At 37.2% G+C, this 20,757-nt stretch overlaps 1 protein-coding gene across 1 annotated transcript in view; it reads left to right on the forward strand.

Moving 5' to 3' along the window:
- Positions 1–20,757, forward strand: part of LOC127849510 (clustered mitochondria protein homolog) — a 52,613-nt gene that overhangs the window by 15,654 nt on the left and 16,202 nt on the right. Inside the window, exons 7-20 of the mRNA XM_052382115.1 lie at positions 308–537; positions 1,301–1,529; positions 2,309–2,411; positions 3,474–3,594; positions 7,465–7,556; positions 7,727–7,767; positions 8,461–8,515; positions 8,809–8,887; positions 9,238–9,343; positions 9,543–9,651; positions 10,212–10,332; positions 11,248–11,375; positions 12,096–12,173; positions 14,360–14,503. Of these exons, the coding sequence (XP_052238075.1) occupies positions 308–537; positions 1,301–1,529; positions 2,309–2,411; positions 3,474–3,594; positions 7,465–7,556; positions 7,727–7,767; positions 8,461–8,515; positions 8,809–8,887; positions 9,238–9,343; positions 9,543–9,651; positions 10,212–10,332; positions 11,248–11,375; positions 12,096–12,173; positions 14,360–14,503 (1,636 nt within the window). The remainder of the gene's footprint in view (positions 1–307; positions 538–1,300; positions 1,530–2,308; positions 2,412–3,473; positions 3,595–7,464; positions 7,557–7,726; positions 7,768–8,460; positions 8,516–8,808; positions 8,888–9,237; positions 9,344–9,542; positions 9,652–10,211; positions 10,333–11,247; positions 11,376–12,095; positions 12,174–14,359; positions 14,504–20,757) is intronic.

A 20,757-nucleotide genomic window follows, 5' to 3' on the forward strand; every position in this document is an offset into this window, starting at 1 on the left:
TGCCCTACCTAATGTTTTGTCAGCCGTTACCCGAACCGTACAATTCATTTTGTTTGGCCTTTCCTTGCCATTACATCATAAAAATTCACAACTTGCATGTATCTGAAGTTGATTTAAGTGATTTGGGGGGCAAAATAGTGCATTTTTAACCAGTGTAAAGAGTGCATGTTGTGTTTATATTAATAGCACAATAACTACATTCAATTGACATTTAATTATATTAAAAATCCCCAAATTTTTCAAAAAATAAAAATGCAAATGACCCTTTTATAAAAAATTATATAACATGACTCAAATCTCCATGCAGGTGCACAGAAGACGTTTTTAACCCACGCCCCGCCGCCCAGAAGTGTCTCTCACACACACTAATTGAGCTACTCAATCAAGTGAGCCCCACATTCAAGCGAAACTTTGCTCAGCTGCTCAAGAAGCGAGGCCAGAAGCATCCGTTTGAGCGAGTGCCGACGCCCTACCAGGTGTACACATGGATGGTTCCCACCTCTGAACACACTGTGGACTACATCAGAGCTGAAGATGGTAAGCTAGTAGGACATTTTGTTCATATTTCCTTCACGTGGTCCAGTTGCTCAAAACTTTAACAGCCGGTAATGGGAATAGTCTGTAAACCCTTTACCACTTAGATACATGTTTTGACGCATTTGTAGTCCCTTAGAAATTTAGATTTAATTAAAGACCATTCTAACTAGATTCAAGCTTTAAAGGCCTCATTTCAAACCCTAATATACTGATGAGCAGCGAACAGCATAGAACCTGAACAGACTGCAAGTAACTCGCAGGCTGTTCTGGCTTTATGCTGTTTGCATATAGCCATGTTTACTTTACATCTGAGTGGGAAAGGCTTAACTTCAGACCCAAATAAAATTTACTTTAAAAGGAGTAATATTATCAAGCATGTGCAAATTATTTGAGAATACACAATTGTTTATAATGAACATTAAAGGGTTATTAATCAAGTCACATAAATTACTTGATCAATAAGGCCTTGGTGCTCTGAGTTGTGTTAATGCTTGTATTATGCAACAAACATAATTATAACAAATTGTGACAAACAATGGAGCCACATTATTCCAGATGTCTATTTATCCCTTTATCATCAAATCTTGTAATAAGTTGAACAAGTTCAATTTGCACAAGAAATAGAAGGTTTAAGTAAAAAAGGGTCAATTTTATTTGGAACAGCTTCGTATTTCCCCCAAGTTCAAAGAAGTCAATTTTATCTCAAACAGCTTTTACAACATGGATTGGCTATGAGTTTTAAAATAAATTTTATCTCAAACAGCTTTCACAACGCGGCTTGGCTACGAGGAACACATTCCCGGCCAGACCCGTGACTGGAATGAGGAGATCCAGACCACCCGGGAGCTGTCCCGCAAGACCTTGCCAGAGAGGCTCATCAGGGAGCGGGCAATCTTCAAGGTGCACAGCGACTTCGTGGCAGCCGCTACCCGCGGGGCCCAGGCTGTCATAGACGGGAACGTGATGGCAATCAACCCTGGCGACGAGGCAAAGTATGGTTGTGTTGGATGCTTGGATTAGGATTTTAACAAGAATAGCTAGAACAAACTAAAGACATATTTAAAAAGGGCTTATACGTCCCACGCATTCTGTTCCAAAAAAAAAACTTGTCCATAGGCCCACATTGTATTTTTGTCTCAAAACTGGATGTATGTCGATAACTTTTAATATATTCTTGACTTTGTCTTGAAGTCTCTTAATATAATCTAAAACCTGATTTATGTGAAATATATTATGTTTAAATGCAAAATTTAACCTTTTTATGCCCCCAGATCGAATGATCGGGGGTATATTGTTTTTGACCTGTCTGTCTGTCTGTAGGGGGCATTGTGTTTCACAAACACAGAATTTGTTTCATATTTTTATTACCACACATGCTATATATTTAAGAATTTTTTCCCCTACCGGTTTAACCGGAAGGGACTTATTGTTTGCACTCTGTGAGTCTGTCAGTCCATCAGCCTGTCTGTCACACTTTTCTGGATCCTGCGATAACTTTAAAAGTTCTTCATATTTTTTCATGAAACTTTTAACATGGATAGATAGCAGTGCAGACATTATGCATGTCATTTCGTTTTGTTCCAATGTCAAAAATTCTGGTTGCTATGGCAACAAATAAAAAAAAAATTGATCTGACAATGGTTGAGCCGGTAGGGGACATATATTGCTTGGCAAAAGTCTTGTTTATATAATATGTCAGCTTTTCAATTATTTAAAGACAAAACATGTTATTGTATTCATTTGATATAATCTAAACAACTTTCCCTTGCAGAAACCAGATGTATATCTGGAACAACATCTTCTTCAGTCTTGGCTTTGACGTCAAGGACCACTACAAAGACTTCGGTGGAGACTTCGCTGCCTATGCAGCACCTGTAAGTGTTCACTTGAAGGATAATAATGAGCCTTGTCAGTGTTGTTTTCTTCTCCATTTTAGAAATGGGGCCGGGTCCCTTTGGATTGGGAAATATCGAATACTTATGTGTACAATTGGGAAATTAATGGTGTTGATTTTATGCTTACAAAAACTTTAAAATTGACAGTAAAAGTGATTTCAGTATTGTAGTTTCTAAGGTTTTACTTATAAAGCTGGATTTTGAGATAATTGACATGTTTCGACATATTTAAAAAAAAATGGGGGAAAACTTCAATTGGTTATTTTTAGGTTCCATTTGTGAAAAATGTATACTTTTTTCCATTGGGAATGGGTCCCCCTACCGGACCAAAATTTGAACGAAAAATACAACAACACTGCTTGTTCTGGGAAAATGAGGCTTAATTAATGTGCCTTAAGTATCGTCCCAGATTAGCCCATGCAGGAGACTTATCAAGGATGACATTTCCGCTTAACTTGATTTTTGTTTTAAAAGAGTCTTCCTTTATATGAACATTCTATATAGTGGAAAGTGTTATTCCTAACTAGCATGTGCAAACATCACACACTAATCTAGGACAACACTACACATATGCATTAAGCCCTGTTTTTCAAGAACGAGTCTCAAATAACAACAAGTCTGTACATCTGCCACTGGTAAATTAGGATTCCCAGCTGTCTATGGGTTTGGTTACTTTAGGTCTCATGCTTGCTTGGGTAAAGTGTTAACTGCTCATTTTGATGATGGTCATTCATAAAAAGTCTTACAATGTTGTGGTTGAAAGGGCAGTGTTGTTACTGAAACAAAAGGAGAGGTGTTTAGCTCAATATTCATGCTGTAAATGTCTAAATGAGCCGTGCTTTGAAAAATAGGTGTGCAAAAAGGTCAACCAAGATTAGCCTGTGCAGTCTGCACATGATTATGAGGGATGACTTTTACATTTGTTTTTTGTTTAAATGAATTCCCTTAGTAGTGAACATAAAATAAAGGCAGAAAGTGTTACACAGATATATTAAACCCAGATTTCAATGAGCAAGGCTCAATTTTACATTATCTTGCCAGAGCAATGACCTTCAAGGTGTGCGTGCCTATTTCAATGCTGACATAGAAGGGATGTACACACTTGGGACAGTTGTTGTGGACTACAAAGGCTACAGAATCACTGCACAGTCCATCATACCAGGTGAGTAATTTGAATGGCAAGTGCTAAACTATTCTTATGCGTTCTAACAGTTTACCTGAAATTTTGAATCTAATAGGTTGAATAATACTTGTGACTGGGCTCAACATTAACAGTTGTCCTATTGCGCCTGGCAAGTAAAAGTTGGGTCTTGGCAAGTTATTTTATAATCTAGTTGTCCGCCCAGGCAAGTGCAAAAAAGAACAAAAAGCATTAAATTTTGACTTTAATCAGGCTGTCAAGCGGTCATACTTTTTCCTACTTTTTCATCAGGTTCCTACTTTTTCCTAATTTGTTACCAAATCTTTCTACTATTCCTACTTTTTCATTTTCAATGGAAAAACAAATATTTTTTTAAGAGTTCATTTAGTAAACTTGCAGGATGAATGAATCTATGGCATGACTGTATCCCTATTAAGGTGCATTCATCTAGATGAGACCTGACAACCCATGCTGACTGTCTGCTAGCACCTCTTCAGGAAGCATAGATATTTATTTCTTATGTAACTTTTGAAATTATTGACAAAAGTTTTTTTAAAGTAAAAATAGTGCCTTGTTTACTTCCTTAGCATTTGTACACTGCAGACTTTACTACCTTACACAGTTCCCAGTGATGCAAGAGCTGAGGGAACCCATTGTTTATTCCAGTTTTATTAACCAGGTTTTCCGAAGGAAAAAACTGGTTATTACATTGGCGAATGCGGGCGGGCTGGCTGGCTGGCTGGCGGGCTGGCGGGCGGGCGGAACAAGCTTGTCCGGGCCATAACTTTGTCGTTCATTGTGAGATTTTAAAATCATTTGGCACATTTGTTAACCATCATTAGACGGTGTGTCGCGCGAAAAAATTACGTCAATATCTCCAAGGTCAAGGTCACACTTTGAGTTCAAAGGTAAAAAATAGCCATAAATGAGCTTGTCTGGGCTATAACTATGTCATTCATTATGAGATTTTAAAATCATTTGGCACATTTGTTCATTATCATGGGACGGTGTGTCGCACAAAAGAATCACGTCAATATCTCCAATGTCAAGGTCGCCACGACTAAAAATAGATTTATTTTAAAACAAACTTACAAAGGGGGTTAATTTTGTTTGTTCATTTCAAAAGTTCAGTTTGAGTTGTCTCCCTTTATCAGATTTTTTTTCACAATGAAAACCTGGTTTTTTGACAATTTTGTCCCTTGTTTTGTTTCCATTGACAACAATTTGACCAAACCTTATGCATGTTTACATGATATTGCTGTTTGGAATGTAGAGATATAGAGATACATGTATTGTATGAGTGGTTATGTAATATGGAATTTATTACACAAGTTATTTGAAAAAGATAAAAACTGATGCTTTGCCGAGTTTTTATCATTTAAATATAATGTAATCAATTCCGTATTACATGACAATGGATATGATCTTCTATTGATATCATAGGTACATCATGTTTAGTAATTAAAGATAAATGCACAGAGCCTAAATGCCCTGATACATTTTTTGATGATGCCATAGCTAGTGAGGTAACTTCAAGGTGTTACAGCGTAGTATAAAAAATATTAAACAGCATTATTACAATCCCGTGACGTCATCAATGATGTAAAAGCCATTATTTGAAACTGGAATAAACAATGTACTGCAACTTTTTCATTGACCAATCAATGATGTCATAAAAGATGTCAGGTGATAAGGTCCTATCTCCAGTTGCACAATCTGCTCTGCAATGACCAGTCATTTTGAATGTAACTTAAGTCATTATAACTGCACCCTATTGTCAATTTAAAGGTTTCAAAATCTAGCTGTAGCAGAGCATTGACACTGCTTTATATACTAGTTTTAATCTTGTACAACAAGTTGGTGTATCACTATATAAATTTGGTTTTCTGCTTAAGGATATAACATGCACAATATATTACCATTTTTATATCCATACACAGAAGACATCTAACCACTTATATGATGATACACCACTCTAACCACTTATTTGATGATACACCAAAATGAACAGCCTCTAATTATACTTCTTTATCAGGGTAGCTTTGCTTGAAGCTTAATTATCATAGATACACTATAAGTGCTAAAATGCCTAGTGGGAAAACAAAGTTTAACCCTTCATGGATGGAGAAGTTGGACAACAGTGGAGAAACACTTTGATCGTGGTGCAAGAAAGATACCGGCAATGAGTTTGCAGGATATTGTACTGTCTGCATGAAGTCCATCTCGTGTAGTAATTCTGGTGCTAATCAACTGATAAGTCATGCAGATGGATAAAAACACAAAAAAAACATGAAATACATGCATGATAATTCACATAAGCGTTTGTTTGGAAGTGCTCCAAAGCCAAGCAGCTCTCAGGGTGGTGGGGATAAATCTTTCTGTATGCAAGTACATCCATCACACAAGGAACAGGTGCAAAAGGCTGAAATCCTCTGGCCCCTTAAGGTAGCTTCAAGTGGGTATCCATACAGAACATGTGATGGCACTCCTGCTCTGTTTCAAGCTATGTTTCCTGGACCTGTGTCTAAATATTTTGCATTATGTACTCCTACTTTTGAGGGAAAAGTTCCTACTTTTTTCCTAGTTTTTTTGCAAAAGTAGTTCCTATTTTTTCCTACTTTAAAAAAAAGGTCACTTGACAGCCTGCTTAATTAGACTTTTATTGCTGTTATCATTTTGTTAAATGTGCAAAAGTAAAAAAGGTTTTGTGGTGTATCATTTTGATCTTTATTAAAAATATGAGGTTTACAGTTAAAGTGATATTTCATGTTTGGGCAAGTAAATTTTCTAAGTACTTGCCTGGCAGGGAAAGTTGGTTTTTAGGTTAATGTTGAGCCCTGTGTGACACAGTTTTTTTTAACTAAATGTATCTATCCGATTGGTTGAACTTAACTTGTGAATCAAATTAGTTATATAATATTTATCTATCTGGTTGGATGCACTAAAGTTGTGTATCCAATTTGTTGAACTTAAGTTATGAATTCTTACGAAAGTTATGAATCCTAATGGTTGATTAAATCTTGAATTTTCACTGGTTTAAGTAAGCTAATGAAATACTATACTTGAACAAAATATATATGAAACCCCATATGTAAATTAAACTTATGAATAACAATTGGTTGAACTTATCATTTGAATTCCAACAGCTGAACTAAACTTATTAAGCAAAATGAATGAACAAATGTTATGAATTTCTTATGTTAAACATAACATTGAATCCCAATGGGAGAACTAAACTGGTGAAATCAGCAATTTTTTTCCTTTTTATAATCACACTTTTTTTCATCTGCCAAAATAATAGCACTTTCCAAAAAACAACAACAACATTTTGTTAATTTCCATTCGCAGCTCTATGGCTTGAACTTAAATATAATATTGACAACTTGACAACACTTATTTATCAATGTTAAGGTATTTTAAGCAACACATCAAGTACACCAATTTCCCAATCTGAAGTCTTCACAACGTGAATTTTCCCAATAGGGAAGTAACTCCCAGTCTGTTTAGGTTTTATGCTGTTTGCTGCTCATCAGTATCTAAGGGTTTGAAATGAAGCCTTTAAAACTTGAATCTATTAAGAAAAGTCTTTAATTACATTTAACTTTCTAAGGGACTAAAAACACGTCAAAATGCATACCTAAGTGGTAAAGGGTTAACTAAATGAGTCCACTTTGTTGAACGAAACTTATTTATCTTAGCATTTGAAATAAACTGATGATTCCAAATTATTCAATTATACGTATGTATGAAGCCAAAACTTTAAAATTATTTAGAAACCTGTTTGAATGTTTATTTTTCTTATGAAAACAATGAAAGTACATGTATTTAAGTGTACTTACTTTAAGGTTAAGTTATGAAATTGTTAAATGTTCTTTTGTTCAACATTTTTAGGTATATTGGAGAGAGAGCAAGAGCAATCGGTGGTCTATGGATCTATAGACTTCGGGAAAACTGTAGTATCAAATGAAAAATATAAGGAATTGGTAAGTTATTTGATATTCGTTTAATAAATAAAATTGTATGCATACATGTTATGTCTCTGCACAGGTGAAATGAGTAACAGGCCCTCAGAAAACAATTCTCGTGTATTATGAAATCAATTTCTTAAGTGTTGAAACAGCTGCTGCATTTCAATTGTGTTTTTCTTTTTCAGCTTCAAAAGTCTGCTAGTCATCTGAAAATCAGACAACACAAGTATGTTTCATATTATATGGTCTTAAAGTACTAAATTCCAACAAAAACATACTTCTTTGTCTTTTAAATTGTCTTTTATGATATAAATTTTCATTAATTTCAATGATCAATCTGAAAAGCACTAAACTTATTTGCTTATAAGTAATGAAACAAACAACACAAACATTTTGTCGATGGAAGAAATTAAGGAATTGATATGTTGTTCCTTACAAAAAATGTCCTGTACTTCAGTGCTGTTGTGAAGTAATGTAATAATGAATTAAGGAAAGCATGCTGTTAAGTAAGGTAATCATGAATTAAGGAAAACGCATTATGAAGTAAGGTAATTATGACTTAAGGAAAACTTTTTATGAAGTAAGGTAATCACGAATTAAGGAAAACATGTTGTGAAGTAAGGTAATCATGAATTAAGGAAAACGCATTATGAAGTAAGGTAATTATGACTTAAGGAAAACTTTTTATGAAGTAAGGTAATCATGAATTAAGGAAAACATAATGTAAAGTAAGATAATCCTGAATTTAGGATAACATGATGTGAAGAAAGGTAATCCTGAATTTAGGATAACATGATGTGAAGAAAGGTAATACTGAATTTAGGTAACATTATGTGAAGTAAGGTAATCCTGAATTTAGGTAAACACTTTTATGTATTTCAAGACATGGCTAGTAAGACTTTTTTATTTATCATTGCAGGGTGCTTAATGAAAAGAATGAAGAAATAGAATTGTTTTCATCAATTGAATGCAAGGTTTGTAGATTTTTAGAGCTGTTCAGACTTTTACCTCTATTTAAATATTTCAAAAGTCAATGAAAGACTTGTTACTATATGAGAAAAACAGCATACAATTTAGTTATAAAACTCATATCTATGTAATTATGGGTGATAAATTCTAAAAAAAAAATTGTATTTGGGTATTGTTGATTGAATGCAAGACAATTTAATCTGAAATTGTTGGTTAGCATTTGATGTGCCCTAGAACTTTGAGCAAAGGACTATCTAAATAAACATAAGATAATGGTAAAATAATGCTTGTATTGCAGGGTATCGTTGGCAACGACCAGCGACACTATGTGCTTGACCTCCTGAGGACCACACCCCCTGATGTCAATTTCTCCACAGGTAGGCATGCCATTTGGATTGTCATGGGCCATGGTCTTCACATTGAAGTCATGATGACCTATTTAAGCTTCTAAAAACGTTGTATTTGACCTTTTTCCTTGCACTGATGTGTAAGAATGTGTGTGCTTTATGATAAGTTAGTAAACAAGTTTTTCCTTAATTGGAAAGCTTTGCTGAATGAATGTTCTTTTAAAGGGTCGTCCCAGATAAGCTGTCTTTACAAGCTAATCAGAGACGACACTTTCCACATAGATTTGATTTCACTTTAGGCACATGCATTAAGCCCAATTGTCCCAGAAGGAGGCTGTATTCTGCTTCTGGACACTAATTTCGTATTCTTTGTTGTGCAGTGGCTGCAGAGGAGCTAAGCACCGACATGAGAAACCATGGTTACCCCAAACCACACAGACACAAGCTGTGTTGTCTGAGACAGGAACTGGTTGAGGCGTTTGTCGAGTAGGTTTTTTTACTTCATTACTGTAATGAAGTTAGATTATTGGATTTCTGTGTTGATAAAGATGGAAAAAGAAATTGTAGAAAAATAATTACTTTTTAAGGGAATGAATATTAAATTGTTTCACATAAATTTGAATTTATGTGTGAATGTAGTGAAATGTTGTTTACAATACATATTCATTCGGTCTGTTTATTACAGGAACCGCTATGTTGTGTTTGTCCGCACTGCAGCCTTTCACTTTCAACAGCTTCAGATGAACAAAAAAACAGCCCAGGAGAAAGACAAGCTGGATTCCAAAAACTGGAAGGTATGGCCCATGAGTACACAGGAAAAATTCTTAGCTTGTTTTAATAGATCTATATGAGCCGTGCTCTGTGAAAAGGAGATTTAATGCATGTGCGGAAAGTGTCGTCCCAGATAAGCCTATGCAGTCTGCAGTCTGGTATAATTATCATGTCATTAGTTTTTGTCCCCAATTTTGTACATTTTTATGCAAAATAAAAAAATAAATGTGTTGCTTTGTTTTGAAAGTTGAACACTTTACATTCAAATAAATGCTATTGACTCGCTTTCAAACCTTCCGGCTCTGAAGAAAAATGGCTTCATGCAACCTGCATAAAACCAAAGCAACATGCAAGTAACTGGCAGTCTGTGTAGGCTTCGTGGTGCTTGCTTCTCATCTGACAGTATCTTGTGGTTGGAAATGAAGCAATTAAAACTTGAATCTAGTATAAAGGTCTTAATTTTAATCCCATTTTTGTATGAACTATAAAAATGTCAAAGTGCGTGTCTGAGTAGTTAAGGGTTAAATCAATGCCAAAGACTAGCATTTAAGTGCCAATGACGAAGATGTCTGTTTATTTTCAGGACATATCATCTGAGGTAAAGAAAGTTGTAGCAGGTGAGGACACGGTGGGTAAAGACTCCCTGGAGACTGATGAGGCCAAGAAAATTGTGGAGGCTCTCACTGGAAATGAGAACCAAACCAGTAAGTTGTGCTGGTCTATTTATGCTATGGTGGTATTGTTCAAATGAGCCGGGTTCAGGGAAAACTGGGCTTGTAGCATTGCGTAAAATTATCTTACTAATTTAGCATGTGCAGTGAGCACTGGCTTATCTGGGACAACTGTGTTTCCTAAACTTGATTTTCACTAAGAAGAGACTTATTCCACACAAACAATACCATAAAACTGGAAAGTGTCCTCCCTGATCAGCCTGCGCACACTGCGCCTGCATTAAACCAAGATATCAGCCTGTGCACACCCCGCCTGCATTAAACCAAGATATCAGCCTGTGCACACCCCGCCTGCATTAAACCAAGATATCAGCCTGTGCACACTGCACCTGCATTAAACCAAGATATCAGCCTGCGCACACTCCGCCTGCTTTAAACCAAGATATCAGCCTGTGCAAACCCCGCCTGCATTAAACCAAGATATCAGCCTGCGCACACCCCGCCTGCATTAAACCAAGTTATCAGCCTGCGCACACCCCGCCTGCATTAAACCAAGATATCAGCCTGCGCACACTCCGCCTGCATTAAACCAAGATATCAGCCTGCACACACTCCGCCTGCATTAAACCAAGATATCAGCCTGCACACACTCCGCCTGCATTAAACCAAGATATCAGCCTGTGCACACTCCGCCTGCATTAAACCAAGATATCCTAGAACAAGGCTCAAGGTGCAGCCCCTAACCTGGTTATGTATGTTTCATCAAAGACTGCATATCAATGATGATACTGCACATACTTACAACTATGTATACAGCTTTCAAAAACTAATTTTGTATTTATTAAGTTATTTAAACATACCTACATCCACTGGGAATACTTAACGTCAATTTCCATACAATTGTTTACATGCTTAAGCAACATCATTTGCATAATACGTCTGCTGCAGTTGAAGAGAGCAGTCGAGACATCGTGAAGAAGGCAGCAATCGCTGTAGGATCTCTCAGTGATACAGAGTTCAACGTGACCTTTAACCCTGATGTATTCCAGTCCCACGTGAAGCACGCAGACCCTCAGGTATGGTACAGAGTGAGAAGAGTGCTGGGAATGGGGATTGAACCTTTTAACCCTTTCCCCAACAAGAAGAAAAGTGAAAAAAGCTTTTGCAACCAGCATAAAACCAGAACAGCCTTCGAGTAACTCGCAGTCCGTTCAGGTTGAATGCTGTTTGCTACTCATCGGTATCTAAGGGTTGGAGATGAAGCCTTAAAACTTGAATTTAGAAACAAAGGTTTTGAATTAAATTCAACTTTCTATGGGACTACAAAGTAACAAAGGTTTTGAATTTAATTCAACTTTCTATGGGACTACAAATAATTAAAAATACGTATCTAATTGGTAAAGGGTTAATCTTACAGTATCGGGTAGTGCAGTCCTGTTTATTAGCTATTGTGTATGTTGAATACCGGTAAATAACGTGAGGTGAAAGGCTATACAATTTGTATTGTACCTACATTTGCTTATGAAAATTCATTAAATTGTATCTCTTTAATTAGAATTTATACCGTAGTGAAATAAGGTGTTACATTTTAATTATTTGTTTTTATATGATGCTTTTAATTACTTCTTTAAAAAATGCCAATGACATAAATTCTTGTATACATGCCAGATTACATTTTTATTTACAACAAATATTATCTAAAGCAAACATTTCTGTTATAACCATTCATGTAAAACAATTTTATTATTTATTGGTATAAATATAATAGTAATTATGTTTGTGTTTGACTGTCACAGTCCTCAATGCTGAGGAGAGAAGAGCAGGTGGTGAAAGATGCTGCTGAATTCCTTGTGCTTCATCAGATTCCTACACTGGTACAAACCCAACCTTGTAATGTTCAACAAAGCTGTAGCATCTTGTCCTCAAAGCTATCAAAAAGCAAATTCTGTAAAGTGTTCACTTACCTGTTACAGTTTATACCAACACACAAACTTTAAACATTTACCACCGATTTTTATGCAATTGTTTACTTACACTTTCAAGAAGTTAAAATGCATTTTACTTAAAATTTGTCATTGCTACAGCTTGTTACATATTACTACATGCACAATCAGGGAGTATTTGTCGTTACTGTGACTAGGGGTGGTATTCCAGAAGCATCTTAAGTTAAATTATATTCTTATCCTTAAATCAGGAAATTTTCTTAAGTGTTTCAGTTGATGCTGCAATCGTTTGGCATCATGATTTATATTAAAATAACATCATTATGACAAAGTTATTTAAGCAAAATCAACAACACGTGTGTTGCTTATGTGACAAAGAAATATAAAACATTGTAATTTTGAACTTAAATAAAAATATTTAAGAAATGACTTAAGATGTTTCCGGAATACCACCCTAGGTCTAGTGTTTATTGGCTTTAACCGTTAAGAAGGTTCAGTGTAACATCTCATAGCTTACTGTAAGTGGCACACTTTTGTGTGTTGAACACTAAACTGTTAGCATGATTGTTATAACGTTAATTTAGTTTCCAATGCCCTTGAAACAATGGTTGATGCACTTGACACGCTGCAAAAATACACAAAATCTTATTGATTGCTGCACCTTTTTGTTTCTCTTATGCTGTTGGTTGATATTGAGTACCTTATGCAACCATGTGATGTTATCAGTTTTTTTGCCCAATTGTGAAAACCAATTGTCCAATGCCAATTGGGAAAAATTAGTCTGAATTACCCTGAAATATGGAAAATAGGTGTTATGAAATCTATGGCAACTATTCTTTTTAATTGTTGGTACATAATTGCACATCACTTTCAGTTATAATTTTATATGTTAGCATGAATATAATTTGTTTTTGAAATGAAATCGACTCAACTTTCCTTCATTTTGGGTATTTTTGTGATGGAAATTGAAAATTTTGTGATTTTTTTGCTTGGGAAATCCTTTTATTGGTTCTTAATAAAGAAGGAAAAATTGCTGATTATTGTCCCCTACCAGTTTCACCGGAGTGGACTAATGGTTTTCGCTCTGTGTCTGTCTGTGTGTGAGTCTGTCACACTTTTCTGGATCCTGCAATAACTTTGAAACTTCTTAATATTTTTTCATGAAACTTGAAACATGGAATGATGGCAATATGGAAATTATGCACGTCATTAACCAGGTTTTCCGAAGGAAAAAACTGGTTATTAGATTGGCGAATGCGGGCGGGCTGGCTGGCGGGCGGGCGGAACAAGCTTGTCCGGGCCATAACTATGTCGTTCATTGTCAGATTTTTAAATCATTTGGCACATTTGTTCACCATCATTGGACGGTGTGTCGCGCGTAATAATTACGTAGATATCTCCAAGGTCAAGGTCACACTTTGAGTTCAAAGGTCAAAAATGGCCATAAATGAGCTTGTCCTGGCCATAACTATGTCATTCATTGTGAGATTTTAAAATCATTTGGCACATTTGTTCACCATCATGGGACGGTGTGTCGCACGAAAGAATCACGTCAATATCTCCAATGTCAAGGTCGCCACGACTAAAAATAGATTTTTTTTCAAAAACAAACTTACAAAGGGGGTTAATTTTGTTTGTTCATTTCAAAAGTTCAGTTTGAGTTTTCTCCCTTTATCATATTTTTTTTTCACAATGAAAACCTGGTTTTGTGACAATTTTGTCCCTTGTTTCATTTTGTTCCTACGTCAAAAATTCTGGTTGCTATGGCAACAAATAGACTAGAAATACTGCTAAAACATGGTGGTTTTCTGGATCCTGCGATAACTTTAAAAGTTCTTCATATTTTTTCATGAAAAGTGAAATATGGATAGATGGCATTATGGACATTATGCAAGTCATTTCATTTTGTTCCTACATAAAAAATTCTGGTTGCTATGGCAATATATAAAAAGGTAGGGGACATATATTGCTTGGCAATATTCTTGTTCATTAGTGGAATTTTAACAATATGGTCAATTTATTAAATTACATTTGTGTATTGATAAATAAATTGTGTAATTGGTTATTGTAAAATAAAAAGATGTGTTTTATGATCCGGTTTATATTGTGCCTGTTAGGTGAACGACTGTCTGGACCACTCGTCTTCGCCGATAGATGGCGCCACCCTCACAGAGACGATGCACACGAGGGGTATCAACATGAGGTACCTCGGAAAAGTGTCAGAGACGTTCTCCAAGTACAAGTCTGTGTCATATGTTTATGTGAGTATTTAAGATTTGTGTTTTTATGCCCCCGGATCGAATGATCAGGGGTATATTGTTTTTGGCCTGTCTGTCATTCTGTCCCAAAACTTTAACCTTGGTTAAAGTTTATTAATAACAAGGTTAAAGTTTTGCAATATTAAAGATAGCAACTTGATATTTGGCATGCGTGTGTATCTCATGGAGCTGCACATTTTGAGTGGTGAAAGGTCAAGGTCAAAGGTCAAATATATGGCCTCAAAGCGGCGCAGTAGGGGGAATTGTGTTTCTGACAAACACATCTCTTGTTATTTTAATGTCATAAATACATACCTGCTATCCCTAGCTATACCTTTCTAGGAGGATTAGCTTCTCCAGAAATCTTCAAGTGCCGGAATTCGGCCACCTCTCTAACTGAAAACAGATCAGGTTAAACATAGTACAATGTAACCTAACCGGAAATCAAGAACCGTAACTTATCTTACTTTCCTGGAGAACGCTGTGCAGTTCGCCATTTTTCATCGAATCTGAAATTTGGTTGTTTTAATTATAATCTGCGTGGTATATGTTTTTGAAATTGATGAATTAGATAATTTATTGTTTCTGCTTCATATTGAAATCTTTTTTCGTATTATTTTGTTATTATTTAATTGATTTTAACACTTTGCCGGGTTTTTACATTTGCTCATGAATTGAGCACGTGCATTTCGTGGCCTTTTTTGTCAACAACTATTGACTATATTGTACATTATTTCTGCTTTGCTTTACTGTTCATTTCAATTATTTTGTTCAAATTAAATGTTCTCTTACATAGATTTCTTTCTTTCTAAGAATGAATTTACAAATTAGAGGCTCTTGTGGACACATTAAGGCTTCATGGGATTCCCACAAGACTTGTTTGTCTTGTACTAATTGTACCATTGAACATAAATGTTCTGTTTGCAGTGCTTGGGACGATGCGACGTGGCAGAGAGCAATCCGTCGCAGAACGTTTCTAAGCAGAAAACGGACAGATGAAACTTCATCAGATGAGAAAGTCCCGGTGACTTTGCAGACTCGGACGAGAAATTGCAGCATCAGTCACTGGGTATAGGGCAAGATGGAGGTGGTACTATGCTAACTTCGTTAGAAAGTCTATCAACATCAGACCATATGGTGACAACCGTCAGCCGGTCTATGCCTGATGGCATTGGTCAAGGAATACAACCAATGCCCGACCATTTGGCAGCCCCCATACGGTCATTGCCTGCTGACAACACTGGTGATAGTATGACCGGTACGTCACCAGGGACCGGTCCGGTCCATGTCACGGTCACCTGTCCGTAGTACCAGTCACCAGGACAGGTCCGGTCCGTGGTACCGGTCCGGTCCCTGGCACTGGGGACCGGTCTATTGTACCGATCACCGGGGACTGGTCCGGTCACTGGTCAATACCACCGGTCACCAGGGACCAGTCCGGTCAAGAGTCAATACTACCGGTCACCAATCAATACCACCGGTCACCAGGGACCGGTCCGGTCAACAGTCTGTACTAACGGTCACAGTTCACCGGTCATCGATCGAGAAAGAGACATTTATCATCTTCATCAGACTATTCCTCCTCCTCTTCTTCTTCAAAGGCATCTGAGTCGTCAACTAGTACTGACAATAGAGGTAGACGTCGTACACGATCTCCTTTATGGAGTAGCCCTCATTCACGGCGTCGATATGATCGGTACCGATCATCTCAAGACTCTAGGAGATGTTATTCTAGGAGACGTCGTTCCCATCGAAGCCGATCTGTTTCTCGGCATCATAGGGATAAAACTCGTTGTCATGCTTCACGTAAACAGTGTCGCTGTGACTACACTTATCCTACACAGTACTATCCTGTCTCGGATTGTAATGTTGCTGTACCCTATGTACCAGATCCAGTTTCCAGTTTAACATTATCAAATGTTGCTGTGACTGGTACTACTTCGCAGACTTTGTCTTCTGGTGTTGTTCTCACCACTACAGATACTTACTCTGCTACACGTGTTTCGGCTACGCTACCTATTCGGGTACCTCCTACTGCGACATCGTCTAATCGGGACACTTTATGGCTTCAAGATTCCTATGGACAATTCGTTCCAGTAAATCCTGATAATTTAACGTCATCTTCCGGTTTTTAGCTCGACTATTATATATGAAATATATATAGTGGAGCTATCCTTCTCACCACGGCGTCTGCGTTAGTGTTAGCGTGCAAATGTTAAAGTTTTCGTACTACCCCAAATATTTTCTTTGTCCCTTGACATATTTTGCATACTTGTTTACCAACATGACCTCAACCTATAAACAAGAGCAGACAACTCTTATCAAGCATTTTGTCATAATTTTGGCCCCTTTTCCACTTAAAATATGCAGCAAATGTTAAAGTTTTCGTACTACCCCATTTATTTTCATTGTCCCTTGACATATTGCTTTCATATTTTGCATACTTGTTTACCAACATCACCCCAACCTATATACAAGAGCAGACAACTCTATCAAGCATTTTGTTATAATTATTGCCCCTTTTATTCTTAGAAAGTGCATATTATTGATAAATCTATGTTATAGTTTGCGTACTACCCCAAATATTTCCTATATCCTTTGACATTTTGCTTTTATATTTTGCATACTTGTTTACCAACATGACCCTAAACTATAAACAAGAGCAGACCACTGTATCAAGTATTTTTAGCCGGATTTTTTTCGAAAAAATCTCGGCTTATAGATTGATGTTGTCGGGCGGGCGGGCGGGGTGGCGGCGTGCTCGAAAATGTTAAAGTTCTTATTTCATGGTATAACTTTGGTATGCTTGGACCTAGAGTCTTCAAACTTGACATGAAGGTTGGCCAGGATTAACAGATGACCACTGGTCATTTCAAGGTCATTCATTTGAAGGTCAAGGTCACTGTGACCTTCAATATAAAAAATGTTAAAGTTGTTATAACTTTGGTATGCTTGGACCTAGAGTCTTGAAACTTGACATGAAGGTTGGCCATAACTAGTTAGTAACCACTGGTCATTTCAAGGTCATTCATTTGAAGGTCAAGGTCACTGTGACCTTGAATGTAAAAATGTTAAAGTTCTTATTTCATGGTATAACTTTGGTATGCTTGGACCTAGAGTCTTCAAACTTGACATGAAGGTTGGCCAGGATTAACAGATGACCACTGGTCATTTCAAGGTCATTCATTTGAAGGTGAAGGTCACTGTGACCTTCAATATAAAAATGTTAAAGTTGTTATAACTTTGGTATGCTTGGACCTAGAGTCTTGAAACTTGACATGAAGGTTGGCCAGAACTAGTAAGTAACCACTGGACATTTCAAGGTCATTCATTTGAAGGTCAAGGTCACTGTGACCTTGAATGTAAAAATGTTAAAGTTGTTATAACTTTGGTATGCTTGGACCTAGAGTCTTGAAACTTGACATGAAGGTTGGCCAGAACTAGTAAGTAACCACTGGACATTTCAAGGTCATTCATTTGAAGGTCAAGGTCACTGTGACCTTGAATGTAAAAATGTTAAAGTTCTTATTTCATGTTATAACTTTGGTATGCTTGTACCTAGAGTCTTCAAACTTGAAATAAAGATTGGCCAGTACTAGAAGATGACCACTGGTCATTTCAATGTCATTCATTTGAAGGTCAAGGTCACTGTGACCTTAAATGTTAAAATGTTAAAATTGTTATAACTTTGGTATGCTTGGACATAGAGTCTTCAAACTTGACATGAAGGTTTGCAAGCACACTTAGATGACCACTGGTACTTACATTTCATTTTGACCTTTGAACAATATTTCAGTAATTTAAGTATTGCATTGACAAAAACACGAAAGGTACTTTCCTGTCATTTAAATCAAAAATCCGGCTTCAATGCGGTCATCTCCGACCGCGGAACTCTTGTTACATAATTATGGCCCCTTTTACACTTAGATAATTGAACATTTTGCTTAAATTGCCATTACTTCTTTATGTATGATCACATTTTATTATTACTTTGACAAAACAACACTTACCTGAATACCACAATGGATTCCACCCAAACAATACCCCAAGTCCCTACCCAGAATCCCCTTCCCCCCCCCCCCCATCCCAACCCCCCAACCTCCCCCCCCCTAATTTTTTTTTTTAAACAACATCTAATAAATTACCACACCCCACATTATACCCCCCTCTCACCCCCTTCCCCCCCCCCCCAATTTTTTTTTTTTTAAACTTCATCTTATAAATGAACACACCCCACATTATACCCCTCTCTCACCCCGCACCCCCCTACCCCCACCCCCACCCCCCCCCCATTTTTTTTTTTTGAAAACATCATCTAATAAATTAACACACACCACATTATACCCCCTTTCCCCCCCTACTCCCCTCTCACCCCCTACCCTTCCCCAATTTTTTATTTTTTTAAATATATTTTTTTAAACATCAATTCATAAATGAACACACCCCACATTATACCCCCCTCTCTATCCCGCACCCCCCTTACCCCCCCTCCCCCCACCATCTAAAGATCGTCTAATAAATTATTTAATATGAACAATTTCCCCATGATGGCTTATGTTATACTGTCAAGCACTCGAATAGTTGAGCGCGCTGTCCTCTGACAGCTCTTGTAATTATCAGGGTGTTGATTGTGTAGATGGTCATTCATCATTACCAGATACTCGCAATCTGGTGCATGATAATCGGCCTAGTATTTCCACTTTGGTTTCCGCTGATTCTATGCACACAGCTGGTGTTGTAGACAATGAGACCGATTCGGAGGTAGATCCCAATGATGACACTGATCAATATTTGTCATGATATTTCAAACTCTTGGTGATGATTATTGCCCAAGACCTGCGGAGATGTCTACTAATTCGACGTTCTCTATTACAGAAAAATTAGTTTGCACATTTGATTCCAACAGGCTTTCTAAGGCTACGTCTTGCATTGATACACCCTTCCTATTGGTTCTACTGTATTATCAGTTTTTCAATCGTTGGAATCAGCTAATAAGACCATTCCAAAACGAGGAGAACTGTGGAAGGTGCCTAAGAATTTGTCTGATGATCCTAAGCATAATGAACGTACTAGAAGCTACAAGCCTCCCGTACCAGATCCAACCTCCTGATTGGATTTTGCCAAATTACCGGTTCAGGATCCTGACATCAATAAGCTGTTGCTTAATATGCCTACTTCTTCAACTTTTGTTTCTGTTCCTTATTCAATGTTGGAACATTGGGAAGTGAGAGAACGCAGATTTCTAGGTCTTACCAACCAGATAGATCTCTTGCTAGCAACTATTTTGCAGTTGGTGTGTGATTGGTCAGACTCGGTTCCTGAAGAAATTCGTGATTTGTTAATTCATCTTTCACGAACGACATTGTCTCTTTCACATAATGCTGCTTCTTCAGTGTCGGAGATGCTAAGGATTCGTAGAGATCTTATCCTTTCTTCTTTACCTAAAGATTTTCTATTAGAACCGGGTATGAATGCTCTCAGAACAGCACCTCTCTCATCAGGATTTCTTTTCGGTGGAAGGATTCAAGACGCAATTTCAGCGGACAAAGATGATCAACTTCATGCTTCTTTACCTAGAAACAACTTTGGACAACGCCAAGGGGCCTTTAAGCGACCTGCTTCTAGACCAATGACAAATCCAGTAGTTTAGAAGGATAAGAGGAATAACCATTTCTCTAAAATGCCTTCCTTGAATCCTCGGTCAGTTCCTAACAAACAGTCTTCATTTAATAGACCTTCTGTTTCTCAGAAATCTTCTGTAAAGAAATCTGGTAGGAAGAAGAAGTTTCAGCCGGATAAGAGTTATTCCAGACCTTTTACCGGCAAGGGTGGACCGCCTGCTTATCAGCCCTAGGTACTTACCCTTTCTACCGCCTTTACCTCCGATGCCGGAAATACCAGTAGGGGCCAGACCTACATTGGGTTCATTCGCTAGTTACAGAAGGCCTGACTTTTCCATTCGAAAACAGACCTCCACTTTCTCGCGTCCCTGTAGAGCTGGTATCTCCGCATCCACAGATTCCAGAGTCCATTATCGGTCTCTTGGAAAAACAGGCGGAAGAAAGGGTAACAGACCCTTATTCTCCAGAATTTTACAGTCGTCTTTTTCTTGTTCAAAAGAAAAATGGTTCCTGGAGACCAGTTATAGACGTAAAAGTTTACAACACGTTTCTACTCAAACCAACTTTCAAGATGGAGACTCCTTCCTTCATAAGGAATTCCATCAAACCTCTTCACTGGGGGGTGTCCTTGGATCT

The sequence above is a fragment of the Dreissena polymorpha genome, chromosome 1 (genome assembly GCF_020536995.1).
Source record: "Dreissena polymorpha isolate Duluth1 chromosome 1, UMN_Dpol_1.0, whole genome shotgun sequence".
In the NCBI taxonomy this organism is placed as follows: Eukaryota; Metazoa; Mollusca; class Bivalvia; order Myida; family Dreissenidae; genus Dreissena; species Dreissena polymorpha.